At 50.3% G+C, this 14,929-nt stretch overlaps 2 protein-coding genes across 2 annotated transcripts in view; both read left to right on the top strand.

Annotated features, from left to right (window-relative positions):
- Nucleotides 1-14,929, top strand: part of Tmem128 (transmembrane protein 128) — a 286,921-nt gene that overhangs the window by 18,777 nt on the left and 253,215 nt on the right. The window lies entirely within an intron of this gene.
- The window catches only part of Otop1 (otopetrin 1), a 30,119-nt gene continuing 19,492 nt past the window's right edge, over nucleotides 4,303-14,929 (top strand). The window contains exon 1 of the mRNA XM_075943696.1: nucleotides 4,303-4,769. Within this exon, the coding sequence (XP_075799811.1) occupies nucleotides 4,373-4,769 (397 nt within the window). The 5' untranslated portion in view covers nucleotides 4,303-4,372. The remainder of the gene's footprint in view (nucleotides 4,770-14,929) is intronic.

The following is a 14,929-nucleotide window of genomic DNA, read 5'->3' as shown; positions in this document are numbered from 1 at the left end:
GAAATGTTATTACAGCACATGAAGTGCAGGAATGAGTTCCATCGTGTGTGTGATAGAGACAAGTCACAAGGGTCGTGTAAAGCTCTGTCCTTCCCAGCCCAGATTCTGGCTGGAGTGAGCAGACCTGAGGCCAGCACGCTGTGAGCCAAATATCCACAACATCCCTCACTCCCCACAACCCTTGCACCATCTCTCTTGTGACCATCAGAACTTTCCTTACCCAGTCCTGTATCCCTGTCAACAGGGGTCACTGGCAAAAGCCTCCCCAGTCTTCTCTGATCTTTGGACTCAATCCCACTTGTTTCTGTATGTTCCGGGTACCAATTGCTGCATAACAAACCACACCCAAATGTACGTGGCTTCAAACAACGGCCACCATTTATTTTGCTCAGGAATCTGAAATCTGAGCAGGGGTTGGCAGGGACACCTTGTTTCTGCCTCACAGGGGCTAAACTCAGCTGAGACTGGGAAAGCCCCTTCCAAGATGTTTCGTTGAGGTTGGCAGTAGGTGCTGGTTACGGGGTTCATTCTTTGTTGACCTCTCCATGGGGCAGCTTGGATTTCCCAGATTCAAAGGGAACCTTAAGTGCATGTATGATCAGCTGGCTTTGCAGGTGGAGCCTCCAAGTCAGCATCCCAGTTCTGAGTGGGTAGCAGAGAGCTGGTGACTCTGGAGTCCCCCAGCCTGTACTTCTAGGTGCTCTGATTTGGAACTTATAGCTCAACAAAGCCAAGGACACTGGGGTGGCTTTAGCAAATGGGGCTAGATACGGTGTCTGGCAGGAACCAACAGGAAAATCATGGTGTAGATCTAAAGGGTTGTAGAGTAAAAATGGTCTTTTTTTACTCTACAGATGTTATTTTCCAGTAGACAACTTCTGTTCTCTCTCTGAGAATTAAGTGAACTGGGTATTATCTGATCTATCCAACCACGAGGCTGGGTATATACAGTGGTGTGTGTTGTCAAAGCCCATGTGGCATGTAAGACATTGGACAAGCTGACCGGCAGGTGGTCCACGTCCCTTCCAGACTGTCACCTGCTTCGTGGCCTTGATTCCTTAGTCCACATCCACAGTAGCCTGAGACTGTCTCACGATAGGAGAAGCATCTCAGGCCATGTTTACAGGCGCTTCTGCATGACAAGATGGCACCAACCCAAAGTGGAGGCTACAGCGTTGCAGTCCTACCTAGCACCAACCCCGGTGACAGTAGTTAGAAAACCCCTTCCTATGAGCAGAATGGAGACCGAATGGTATATCTGATGTTGCCTTGTCTGAATAAAGAGCTGTGAGAACAGAAACACGCACAGGGCCATGGGTGGGTTCCAGAAGGCTCAACGATCAATGACTATCTGAAGACCAAGATGTGGGAAAGAGGGCTGAAGATGGATCACCCAATGAAGTAGGTTAGCACACTAACACACAGAAGGCTTCAGTGAGCCCAGCAATAACAGGGGTACCTTACTCCACGGATCTGCCTGGGATAGGTGGGGCTGTGTTGAACCCTCTTACCACGGAGGGAGGGGGCATTTTCCCTCCTGCGCTGGACACACAGGACCTCCCATCATGCTGTTGGTGACATCCCCATCTGTCTACTTATGGGTGTGTCATTGTCATGAGATCTCACCCACTGATGAGAGAGATGTAGCCATAGGAGGACCGGGAGCCTTAGCTTATTCAGTAAGGTGTTTGTCTTGTAAGGATGAAGACCTAAACTCAATCTTCAGACTCTACATTAAAATAAGACAGCGTGGTGGCACACGCTTGTAATACAGCACTGAGGAAGGAGGGGTGAGTGGATCCCTAAAAGGCTCATTCTAGCCGGTGTGACAAGTTGGGGTGGGGTGGGGGACAGGAACAGTGCTGGGGGAACGACACTCGAGATTGTCTTCTGGTCTCCACACACATGCGTATACGTGTGTTGTTCCCCCCATACACTCATGTAACCATGGCATTAGCTCAGAGCCCCTGTTAGTGCTTACTGCAAGGTCTCTCTAGAAAACAAAATGAGAGAAAAAGCAGCTCCGTGTGAGTGAAATTTCTTTTTTTCTTTTTCTTTTTTTTTCTTTCTTTTTTTTTTTTTTTTTTTTTGGTTTTTCGAGACAGGGTTTCTCTGTGGCTTTGGAGCCTGTCCTGGAACTAGCTCTGTAGACCAGGCTGGTCTCGAACTCACAGAGATCCGCCTGCCTCTGCCTCCCGAGTGCTGGGATTAAAGGCGTGTGCCACCATCGCCCGGCTCCTGAAATTTCTTATACAGTTGGTCGTATCATGTTGGTGTGGATTTCCTACTTTGACTCTTAGACCACCACCGTGTGGGGAAGGATCAGGAAACTGCCTGGAAGGTAAGCGGGACTTAGCCACAGGGCCGCATGGAATGTGAGCAGGGCTCCTTCACATCAGCCACAGAACTCTCAGATACTTCGGATATTATTTCAGAGGGAAAAATACCTCATTTTGGCCTTGCTGGTAACCAGCCACCATGACATGATGCTGGGAAAGGCATGGGAAGGGTGACATGATGCCTTGGTGGCGTTTCCTCGGAGACCAGTCCCTCAGCAACCAAAGGTTCTTTCGAATCTGTGGCCTGACGTGGGTTTGGGACTAGGATGAAATTTAAGCGCTTCTAAAGTGACGATTGATTGATTGATTGAGTGAGTGTGTGTACATATCACTGTGAACCTGTGGCGGTCAGAGGACAACTTGTAATAATATGTCCTCTCCTACCATGTGTGGCCAGGCACCCAGCATGGGTTGATGGACTTGGTGGCAAGTGCCTTCCCTGCAGACATCTGGCTAGTGCCGTTTCCATCATTCTTTGCTCACGTTGGAAGCCCCTCCCCGCTTGCTTCCTGCGGTCCACAAGGAGAGCTAGTCCTGCCACTGGAGCCCCTGCAGATGCTGCCTCCTGCTGGGAACCTCTCAGCCTTCTTAGCAGGGTGCTTCCTGGGGTGCCTGTGTCTCCTGAAGGGCTGGACAGGGTTGCTGGTTAGCAGCCCAGTGCACTGAGTTCAGGCTGTCTGCTGTAGATTCTCACCTGACCATTGGCTTCCTGGATTGTCCTGGCCCTAATGAGTCCTCAGAACCAAGAACAGAGTGCAGGAAATATCTCAGTGGGGGCTACCTATATAACTACTGAATGAACAAGTGAAGGAATTTAGGAATGAAGGTGAGGCAAGGCCCAGGGCTCAGTGGGCCCTAAATTTCCTGCCCCCTCCCCTCTTTAGCAGTCATCACCAGCAGTTACAGTGTCCATGTATTGGGTCCCGTGAAAACAAAAAGCATGGGTTTCTTTGTTAAAATATAAAGACATTAATTAGTTAAAATCGGCTACACTAGAGCGTTAAAACCAAGGCGGGGCAGGCATCTCTCTCTCTCTCTGTGCCCTGCCCAGCGCTGCACTCTGAGAGTCCGATGTCCAAATTGCTCCCCGTTGCCCTCTAGGACCACTCTTCTGGGCTCCAGGCTCTCCTTCTGGTCAAGGTCAACCTTAGGACGCTCTTTCGCAGAAACCAGCTGCGCTTAGCTTCCTCTTGGCACCAGAGCCGGGGTCCTCGTGGACAGCGGCTGTGAAAGGCTTTGGAATGGACGCAATTGGACTCTATGTGAACACTGGGGACCCTCGGTTACCCCGGGAAGCTCCGGAGGAGGACAGGGAGGGATGACCTTTCCTTGGGTACTGGCTCCAGTCTCAACCAGCGTCGAGGTCCCCACGAAGACACCCAAAAGTGACAAACGAAGAGACCCTTCCCCCTAAGAGGTCTCTTCCCTGTTTCCCACCCCGAGCCAGACACACTCCCAGGTTGAGGGCAGAGAGACAAAAAAGCACTCAATAGATAGAGGCAGAACCAGGACACGCAGATGAGAAGGAAACCCAGGACACGCAGATGAGAAGGACCCATGCACACTTGGGTCTTGCGGGGCCACCTAGAATTCTGGGGGTCGGGCACACAACCCCTGGTGCAGCCACGCCCTCAGCAACTCCCTGATCTGGCTTCCTCAACTCCAAGTGTCCCTTGGTATCCCACCCCTCCCCGCCAGCCCCGGAGCCGGCGGGCGGCACCTGTTGCGGTCCCGCGTTTCCGGGGCCCCGGGGTGGGGTAGGCAGGCTGGGCGCGGGGGTGGGGTGCGGGTGGCACAGGTAGGGTAGAGGAACAGTGGGGTTCAAGGCTTAGCCGCAGGGGCAACTGGCTGCAGGAACCGAGTTAGCCATCAGGAGCTCGGGGAGGGAGGCTGACCAAGGGCCGAGAGCACTGGGGGAGGGCAGGATCTGAGGGCACGGCGAGCGCGGCTAGTGCCCAGAGGGCGTGGGGAAAGGACAGGAGCCAGGAGCAACGCGCGGGGCTGGAGCAGCCGCCTGGGGACCAGACTGGAAGATGCCTGGGGGCCCGGGCGCGCCCTCCTCTCCCGCAGCATCCGCAGGTTCCTTCCCTGACGCGCCGTCGGGGATCGCGGCATGCCCATCGCCCCCGCAACCCCTGGCCGAGGGGTCTCCACGGGTCTCTGGTCCCCGGCGCGGCGCCAGCGTCCCACAGAAGCTGGCAGAGACTCTGAGCAGCCAATACGGGCTGAATGTGTTCGTGGCAGGGCTGCTGTTCCTTCTGGCCTGGGCGGTGCACGCGGCGGGTGTGGGCAAGAGCGACCTCCTGTGCGTGCTGACCGCGCTCATGCTGCTGCAGTTGCTCTGGATGCTGTGGTACGTGGGCCGCAGCTACGTGCAGCGCCGCCTCATCCGCCTCAAGGACACACACGCGGGTGCGCGCTGGCTCCGTGGTGAGTGCAGCCGGGCCGCCCTCCACGCCTCTCCTTGAGATTGAACTTCAACTCTATGCCTCATCTCTCCTGCTCTCCCCGTGGGTTTCCCTTCTCTACCTTTATTCTCTGCTCGAAGTTCTCTCTGCTTAAAGTGTGGAGGCTACACACTCCCTCTCTTGGCACTCAAGACTTCTAAGATCTAGCCTCTGTAGACCTCTTTCCTTTGGAGTCCTCATCCACTGGCTGCAGGCTGTCAAAGATTCTCAGTTTCAGTCAGTTTTGAAAGCCCCCAAGGTCTTTGCATTTTCTTCTTGGAATGCCATTCCAGCCTCACCTTGGTTTTGCTTTCCTGGCCTGTCCAAGGCTTTCCTGAGCCTGCAGCGTATCCTATCACCCCATTCGGTGTTTCTGTCCACACCTCCACTCTTGCTGTGGTCTGGACATTTCTCGTCCAGGCAGCCGCCTCTCCACACCATCAAGGGGAGCCTGTGCTCCTTGGTCCTAGAGTCACATAGCCTGGCTTGGAGGAGGTGCTGAGAGGATGAGGGGAGTCCTGAGGAATGATCCCAAGGGACACCCTGACCTACTCAAAGAAGGCCAAGGCCATGCAGGGCAAAGGGAGAGGGCTGGGATCCAGGGCAAAGGGAGCAGACCTGATCCAGGGCAAAGGTGGCCTCCTCCAGCTGCTTTCTCATTTTAGACTGCAATTTCCCTTAGAACCCACTTCTTGGTGTTTGCACACTTGACCTCAGGCAAATGCCTTGGTTTCCCTTGACTCCAATCCCAGGCTGAGCCTCTGCAGAGGGGATCTCAGTCTGGAGGGGACCAGATGATGATGATGATGATGATGATGATGATGTGTGTGTGTGTGTGTGTCACACAAATGACAAGTCTGGTGCTTTACCCCAGGATGTTGACGTTTTACCTCTTCTTTCCAGAAGCATCCATTTTCCTCACTCACCTTCTCATCCTCCATTTTTCTCCTTCAGCTCTTCTTCCACCTCTCCCCCTCCCTCCTGACTTTCTCCTCTTCTCTTTCTTCACTTTCTGTTCTTCTCCCTCCACCATCTTTTTTCTTATCTCTCGTTTCCTTCCTCTAGTTCTCTTTCCTCCTGTTTCCCTCCCTCTTTCCCTCACTTCCTTTATCCCTCCCTCCATGCTTCTCTCCTTTTCTCTCTGACTGGTCCTGTTTCTTCCTAGGGTTGGGAAGGTGGAGGAAGAAGCAGGGCAAGAGCACAGACCAAGGCTCCCCTGTGGACAAGCCTTGTGTTGTTCAGACACCATGTAGTGATGACGTAGATTAGCTGATAGAGGCCAGCACACAGTAAGCTGTACAGACGCTAAGGAAATGGTACCCAGGAGGAGGTGTGGGAAGAGCAGAAAATAGAGAGCTAAGTTGGACAACAGAGGACTCACGGTGTCCATATGCTCAAAAAGTCCAGAGGAAACCAGGACTCCAAGAAATACATAGTGGCTGGCCTAGGGAACCAGGTCCTCTGGGAGAGTCTGGTACCACAGAGAAAGGGGGAATCAGCATGAATTTTGTGGCAGCCCAGACCTGGGAGAACAGCACACAGTAGGATTGTGGACCCTCTGGAAGTTGTCCCGTAGTGATGTAGCCGTTCCAGCGAGGCACATGTGCTGTTGGCCGTGGAAGACACATGGTTTGTACTCCTCTCTCCTGTCTCCTTCAGCTTTCTGAGCCTTACCTCTCCCGTGAATTAGATAAGAATCACAGTTACCTCATGGGGAGGGGCAGGAAGATGTTGAGAGGAAGCAGCTTGCCACGATCTGGCCATTCCTGTGAACAATTGGGTTCATTTGGGAGCAAAAAGACAGTTGCCATACTAAGGTGCCAAGAGGAAGCACCTGGCCCTGGTAGGGACTGAGGTTTCCTTTGGACTCTTAGCTGGAAAGACAGGTTTGTGGCAGAATCTCAGCCCTGTCTCTACAGGGGTGGTGGGGGTGGAGGGTGGGGGCAACATGTAGGGGGTAATGGGGATAGTGATGGGTGGGGGACTGGCATATTCTGAGGCTGATGCTTTGGGATGAAGTCCCTGCCCCCTGACCGTCAAGTCCCATCCCTGGAACTCCAGGCACTGAGGTTTTCTATGGGAAGTTGTGGGGCTTGGTTTGGTCTGCAAGGAACCTCTTTGTACAGAAATTATTTCATTCTACTTCCTATGAAGGAGGAAATACTTTCTTAGCAATAAAAAAAAAAACACTCACTGACCCACTTAAGTAATTGGTAACAGTGTTGCACCATGAATCTGTCTTTGCTGGCTGAGGGAGGAGTTCCTCTAGAAGGGATAACTGTAGCCTAGGAACCTGTGCCTGCCTCCTGAGCAGCCAGTGAGCAGACTTCTTACCAATTAATCACCACTTTCCACGTTCCTTCATTGCTAGCCTGACCAAATGTGATGAAGCCGGGAGGCTTTCCCCTTGCTTTTTGCCTGTCTCAAGCCAGAGATACTTTGAACACAAATTCTGGAAATAGTGAAGGTTACAGTTGTACTTAACGAGTCTGTTTAGAATGCCAGACTCATTACAGTCAGGCATAGCTATTTTATGAATGGTTGGGGGTCCCTCCTGAATTTATCCTACAATTCAAATTTTCACAGTGGTGGCTTTTAAATGAGACACATCTATACCTGTGTTTTCCCAGACCTCTGTCCAATACACTACCACAATCACCCCTGGAAATGGGCTACCCAGGGACTGAGATCAGTGTTCCTAAGGAGCCAGAGGAAAAGGGACAGATGTGAGCTGCCTATGAAAGGCTGGTCCAGGGGTGGTCATAGGACAGGCTGCAGAGGTGAAGGCAGAAAACACAATGGTTCCTGCTGGGAAGGAGGCTGCCTACAGTGACACACTAAAGGGGTGTGTGTGTGTGTGTGTGTGTGTGTGTGTGTGTGTGTGTGAGAATACAGGTGTGTGTTGGTGTCCTCAGGCAAGTTGGCCAAAGACAAAGGAGAGGAAGAGAAAAAGATAGTGGAGGGGACAAACCAAGGGAGGAGGAAGAAGAAGGAGAGAAGAGGCAGTTGGCCTGGGGGACAGGCTGTCCTTGCTGTCTGTCCTGGCTTGAGACCACACCCCTAACTCCACTTTGCATCTTAGGTTGGCAGCTCATCTTAATCCACAACCCTGCTTTCCCACAGGCAGAGCTCCTCCAGACACTCTTGTTTGCTTGGGCTTCTTCCGTCTCTGTCACTGGCCTAGCGAGCCCCTGTCACTGCCTGAGTGAGATAGTTCCTCGGTTCTCCCATTGGAAGCAAGCAAAGCCAGTGATGATGGTGACTACAAGGATTTCTTTTATTTTTTGAGTTAATAATTACCCCATATCTCCCTTTCCTTTTCTCCCCCCAAACCCTCCTTGCTCTCTTTCCAATTCAGCTCCTCTTTTTCACTACTGTTGACTTTCAGTGTGGACCCATGCTGCCAGCTCCACAGCTGGACCCATGCTGCCAGCTCCACAGCTGGGCCCATGCTACCAGCTCCACAGCTGGGCAGCTCTTACCACTTTGCCTTCCTGTTCTTAACAGTTGTTGTGATGCGATACCCCCCAAAACAACTTAAGGTAGGAAGAGTTTGTTTAGCTCAGAATCTCTGAGATTATAATCCCCTGTGGCAGGGAAGCCAAACATCTTGAGCTTGAAAGAACTGGTCACATCCACATTCAAAAGCAGACAACAATGGGTTAATACATGTGTGCTGCTGCTCTGTGCCCCCCTTCAATCTGTCTCTCTTTCTCCCTCCCTCCCTCCCTCCCTCCCTCCCTCCCTCCCTCCCTCCTTTCCTCCCTCCCTCCCTCCTTCCCTCCTTCCCCTCTTCTCTTCATTCACTCCCATGGTCCAGCATATGAAACGGTTCTGCTCACATTCAGGCCGAGTCTTCCACATTCAGTTAACTCAGGTCCCTCGCAGGCATGCCCGCAGACAATCTGGACAATTCTGCATCGGAACTCCCTTCTCGGGTCATTCTGGATTGTGTCAGGTGGGCCATCACACACCTTAAAGAGAGATCCCCATGGACCAATTCCCATTTTCTCTTAGCCCTCAGTCTGCTTTCTGCCTCTGTAGATCTGGCTGTTCGGGAAACTTCCCCAAGATGGATGTGTGCTCTTGTGGTGGCTTTCTTTCCTTAAGGGTGGAGTTTCCACGTCTTGAGGGTCTTGAGATGGTGCTGCCACTGCCTGGTGACGCTGACAGGGCTTCAGGAGGAGGTTAGGACATAATCCCCTGGGGTGGGTGGTCTGACTGTATAACAATACAGATGACAGACAGGCAACATCCTCCCTCCCCCTTTCTCTGTCTTTTGAGCAGAAGGATCTTGGACCCTGCTCTGGATTGTGGAAAAGGAAGCCCTGCTCTGCTTGGACTTTTGCTGGGGCAATGTCTCAAACTGACTTTTACTCAGGGGTCTAGGCTGAGTGCCTTCTTTGCCTGCCTGCCACTGCTGTCTCTGGCAATGTAGAGATGCATTACCTGGCATGGCCTCATTTGGAGTGGACAGAGGAGGGCCAGAAGAGGGGAGATAATGGAGGGTGTCAGGCAATGACAGATGGAAGCGTGGCTCCTGGGTAGGGCATGGAGCTCTACTTGCCTGCTTCAGTTTCCTTGTCTGTAAAATGGGGATTATGCTGTTTTTTATTATATCAAGTTGTCATGAGAACCAGGGACTTTCTGCATGCATGTAAACTGCTCAGAAGAGCTTCGAACTGAGAGCAGTAAATACATTATTACCACGAAACGAAAGAGTCATGAGTATAATACACAATGTGGGGGCAGGTGGGGAATCTGTAGAAGACTGGGGGGCTTAGAAAGTGATCCCCAGAGACCTACTCTGTGGAACTCAAAAGAGCAGGTGCCAGACCTTGACTTTGTCCTATGATTCATGGGGACCCATCACAGGTTATTAAGAAGGAAGACAAGGGAGACGGGTACATCAGCTAAGGTTGGGAGATGAGCACAAAGGGAAGCAGCAGAGATGCTGAGACGGGTCCTGAAGACTAGAGTCTTGCTAGCTCCATCTTCCCCTCCCCTCCCTTCTCCTCCCCTCCCTTCCCCTCCCCTCCCTTCCCCTCCCTTCCCCTCCACTCCTATCTTTCCCCTTTCTCTTCTCTTTCCCTTTTTCTTTTTCTAAACAGGGTCTCATGTGCATCCCAGGCTGGCCTCAATTTCCTCATGTACGGAGAATGACTGTGAACTCCGATGCCCTTGCCTCTGCCTTCCACAGGACTACAGGCAGGCACTCTAACACCTGCTTTACGCAGAGGTAGGATTAGCAGCGGCTCTCTGTATGCTAGGCGTGTATTCTGTCAACCAAGCTGCACCTCCAACCTGCATTCATTTTCTTACAGCCTAAAGCCTAGATGCAGGTTTAGCGGTCTTTGGAAAGAATTAAGTCTGTAGGACAGTGTTCTCAGGGGGGAGTAGAAAGGATGCTGAGTCCAGAGGACAGCAGAATGTGGCAGTCCCACAGTAGTAGATGCCATAGGCCTTCATCTGAGAGCTTTGGAGGAGCCCTGGACTTTCAATAAACAAGTCTCCACTGGAAAACCTTTCCTGCCCTTTAGGCCAACTGGAGCTCCTGAGTCGCTGTTCTCATGACACTTGTCCACCATCTGCCCGGCACCAGTCCTGCAGGAGATTGCATTATCCAGTTACTGTTTGTCAGGCTGAACAGACCGTGAGTTCCTGAAGGTGCAGGCACTTCCTGAATGTACTCTCCATGGTGTCCTGAGATCCAGCATCAGGCTTCATGAGGGCCAGATGGTGTCTGTAGAGTAATTGAATCCGTGGAGGCTGTGTGTGATGGGTGGGTGGGTGGATGGGCTGATGCATGGTGCAATGTATGGATGAATGGGCTGGTGGATGGATGTATAGGTGAAAGGGTAGATGAATGTGTGTGTATATATGTGTGTGTGTGTATATGTATATATGTGTGTGTATGTATGTATGAGTGAGTGGATGGACTCATGTGTGGGGGAATGTATGGGTGAGTATCTTAATCATGTTCTGTTGCTATGGAGAGACCCACTGGCCACAGCAATTTCCCATGAAGGAAAGCATTCAGTTGGAGCTGACTTATGTTTCAGAGGTTTAGTCCATTACCACCAAGGCAGGAAGCATGGTGGCACACAGACAGACATGCGGCTAGAGAGGTAGCTGGGAGGTCTACATCTGGATCCAAAGACAACAGGAAGAGAGAGAGACACGGAGCCTGGCTCGAGCATTTGAAACCCCAAAGTCCACACCCAGTGATACACTTCCTCCAACCAGGCCACACCTACTCCAACAAGGCCATCATGCCTCCTGATAGTGCCACTCCCTGGTGACCAAGCATTCAAACAAATGAACCTATGGGGCCAGACCTATTCAAAGCACTACAATGAGGGGATTAATGGGCAGATGATGCCAGAAGCCCCAGGAAAGAGGATGAGAGCTCGGAGAGTCAACATAAGGAAGGACTTTGTAACCGCAGCAATAGCCACGGAGCTGGATGGCATACTGTGAGGGATGGTGAACTTCCCAGCATGCATGTCCAGCTGTAGGCCAGCTGTTGGCTGATATTGATGCATTGGGGAGTGTCCATCCAGGGAATAGAGATGCAGACTAACTCTGAAACTGTCTCTCTCAATGACGCCAGGATTCAGGACTCCTAGGAGGGTCTTCGGTGCCCAGCAGCAGAAATGCAGCTGGGTATCTTGGGCAGCTCTTGGAAGACTGCCAAGTAATGTAGCTAACTGATTATTTTTTTTAATTTTTATTCTTTTACATTTATGTCTGTGAGCACATGCACGCATGTACCTGCCGCAGTATGGATGTGGCAGTTAGAAGACAACTTGCAGACGTTGGTTTTCTCTTTTTACCGTATGGGCTTTGGGGACTGATCACAGGTTGTCAGGCTTGCTGGCAAGTGCCTTTACCTGCTTGGCCATTCGGCCCCACCTAGAGTGCTTTTCCATTTGATTCCAGCTTACTCAGTTTTCCTTTCTGGTGTAAAGAAGAGAGGGTATTGATGGTAACATCCCAGCTATAGAGCTTTCTGGGTGTTCCGGGGGGGAGTTCTATGAAATGACTCACTGAGTCTTCTCAGCACCCCAAGGCATTGTGGGAGACATTATGATCATTATCGCCATATTACAGATCGAGAAACTGAGGCACAGAGTTTACATAAATGCCTAAGAGCTCAATCAATAAATGAGAGAAAACAAGTCTTGAAGCTAGGCAGCCTCTCTGCCATGCTCCATTTTACTGCCTCTTTGGGTGTGATTGACAGTTTTCAGGTTCTATAGACAACAGAATTGTATGCTCTATTTTCGGATGGGGCAAAGTTTTACACAGAGAGGAAATTCTATGATTTGATTCCTCTGTGATTTCAAATACTTTTGTCTATTTGACTGGTTTAGTTCTGAAAATTCCTGCTCTATTTTTAATTAATAGCAGTTACATATAAAAGCAAATTGTTCTTATCATTGATGTTTGAGACAGGGTCTCACTGTGCAGCCTTAGCTGGCCTGGAACTCACTATATAGACCAGTCTGGCCTCCAACTCATGGAGGTCCACCTGCCTCTGCTCCTGAGTGTTAGTATTAAAGGTGTGTGCTACCATGCCCGGCCGAAAGTCCTGGTATTAAGCCTTGGTGCACTGCTACATTGTCCTCACGCTGTGTGCCTTGTTGTTTGCAATGCGAAGGATTCTGTGTTCTAAATTCTGAGTAATCTGATAGAGACATTCCCTTCCCACTTGCTGTTTGTGTCAGTCGCCTGCTTCCCTCGCCCACCCCTAACCTTCTCTCTCTAACCACTTAGTCATATAAAGAGCACGTTCCCTCATTTTGTTTCTAATTCTGTCTTTCTGAACTTGCAGCCTAGTAAATGAGACAATTTGGTTCATTCTATATGGTTTGCATACCTGACTTTTGTATCTATTTTATTTATGATTATAATGATTTATTTTACATTATCCTCCAATGCTTGCCTTTTTAAATTATGATATCTTAAAATTTGTTTGAATATTTCACACATGTATGCAGTGTATTTTGGATCTCGCCCTCCACTCCCCTACACCAGGTCACCTCAGATCTCTTCATGTTTGCTTTTTTTTTTGTCCTTGGAATTTTTCTGCCCCACAAGTCTGCCTCACTTTCTCTTGTCTTATAATCTAGGGCATGCAACTCTCTTTATATTTGGAGAAGAAATACTCAATGCCCGCCTCAGCAAGTCAGCCTGCTTCCTGCTCTGCCATGCTCTGTGGCTCCTGCCTCTTCGATTTTCTGTCCCTGCTGCCTCTATCCGCCTTAACTTTTCTCATCACCAGACTTTCAAAGCCTTTCTTCTCTTCCCCATCTGGTCTTCTCCAACCTGTAAGTTTTGCAGAGACAATGCCCTGTTTTCCAGAAGATCGCTCTGTGAGTTATCATCACAGACCAAGGCAGCCACACCCCCAGGCAGTTTATCTCCAGGCGTGTGAACTCAGTTTCTCCTCTTTTCTCACCTCACAAACTATCTCTCATCTATCAACCCATCCTTCTGTCTATCAGCTCGTCTGTCAATCCGTCCACCCAGTGCACTCCCAAGCCTTTACAAAGGGTATTGATCACCATCATTTTCCCTCCCCTTTCTCCCACTTTGAACTCTTTCCTAACTACTTCTTTGGCTTGTTAGACAGACGGCTTGCTAGATCATACACAGCTCCTAGCTCTGTTTTCTGTTCAACTATCTCCCCTCAGAGGCTCCTTTCCTGACCACTCCATGCTAGCAGCTCACTCTTTGTCATCCCCTACCTCCCACCCCCATGAGCGGCTCACTCTCCGTCACCTCCTATCCCCCCCCCCCCATGAACCAGCGTCCCACTCTCTAGCCCTCTCTCACAACCCCGTCCCCGCTAGGGGCTCACTCTCTGCCAGGTATCAATCACTTCCCTTCCTGTGGGCTGCATCAAAAGTGGAAAAACTCCATAAGAAGTTCTCCTTTCCCCTTCCGCTGACTTCCATACCTCAAGTGCCCAGGACAGTGACTGACTCACAACTGATGTGCAAAAATTTGTTGCAGAATCAGTTTTATGTTGTCTCTGCTCAACAACTTTCTCTCTTCTGGCCCAGCAAATGGGTGACACCTCAGCTGGAAGCCAGGTCTATGGCCTCTTTGGAGGAACCTCCACTGTCTTCTGTTCTCCCAAGCTGCACAAGAAAGGCCTAGGGGCATCTCACCCCTATTCTCTGTCAGTATCCTAATTTGTTTTCTTGTTTTTGTTTTTTTGAGACAGGGTTTTGTTGTAGCTTTTATGCCAGTCCTGGAACTAGCTCTTGTAGACCAGGCTGGCCTCGAACTCACAGAGCTCCACCTGCCTCTGCCTCCAGAGTGCTGGGATTAAAGGTGTGTGCCACCACTGCCCAGCTGAGAATCCTAATTTGCACGCTGCTGTCAGTGTGTATTTTTGTTTCTCCATCACTCTCTTGAGCAGGTGCCTTAGTTTAGTCCATTTCGTGTTGCTGCAGTAAAAGACCCAAGGCTGGGTACTTTCTACTGTAAACAGGTTTATCTGGCTCATGATTCTGATGTTTGGAGCATTTAAACAGCCTGGAGCTGGCATCCGATCCAAGGTCCCCTTACTGTGTCATAGCAGCACGGAAGAGCAGAAAGTGGGCCAGAGGCATATGGGAAGGGCTAAGCGTGTGGATGGCCTCCCTACAGAAACACGTTCTCATGAGAACAGACTGGGGATCCTAGAGAACTTTATTAATATTTCCTAAAGGCCATTTCCAATGATGTAAATACCTTCCATTAAGCTCCACCTCTTCAAAAAATGTATTAGTGCTTTGAGAACTTCATACAATGTAGTTTATTCATCTTCTCAGATCAACTCCCTTCCTTTCCACCCAACTTGGTGTAGTCACCCCCACCACCATCAAGGTCTGTTGACTGAGGTTTCTGTCCCACCTGGTCCTGCTGTTGTTTGTCCCAAAGAAATACACGAAAATAATACATTAATTATAAACTAGTTGGCCTATTAGCTCAGGCTTCTTATTAACTCCTATATTAGCTCACAATTCTTGTCTGTGTTAGCCATGTGGCTTGATACCTTTATCAGTGAGGCATTCTCATCTTGTTTCCTCTGTGGCTGGGTCATGACTGCAGACTGCATCTTTCCTTTTCCCAGAATTCTCCTGTTTT

This window comes from Microtus pennsylvanicus, chromosome 12 (genome assembly GCF_037038515.1).
Source record: "Microtus pennsylvanicus isolate mMicPen1 chromosome 12, mMicPen1.hap1, whole genome shotgun sequence".
Taxonomy (NCBI): Eukaryota; Metazoa; Chordata; class Mammalia; order Rodentia; family Cricetidae; genus Microtus; species Microtus pennsylvanicus.
The sequence above is the reverse complement of the archived record's forward strand: the minus strand, read 5'-3'. Positions and strand labels throughout refer to the sequence as shown.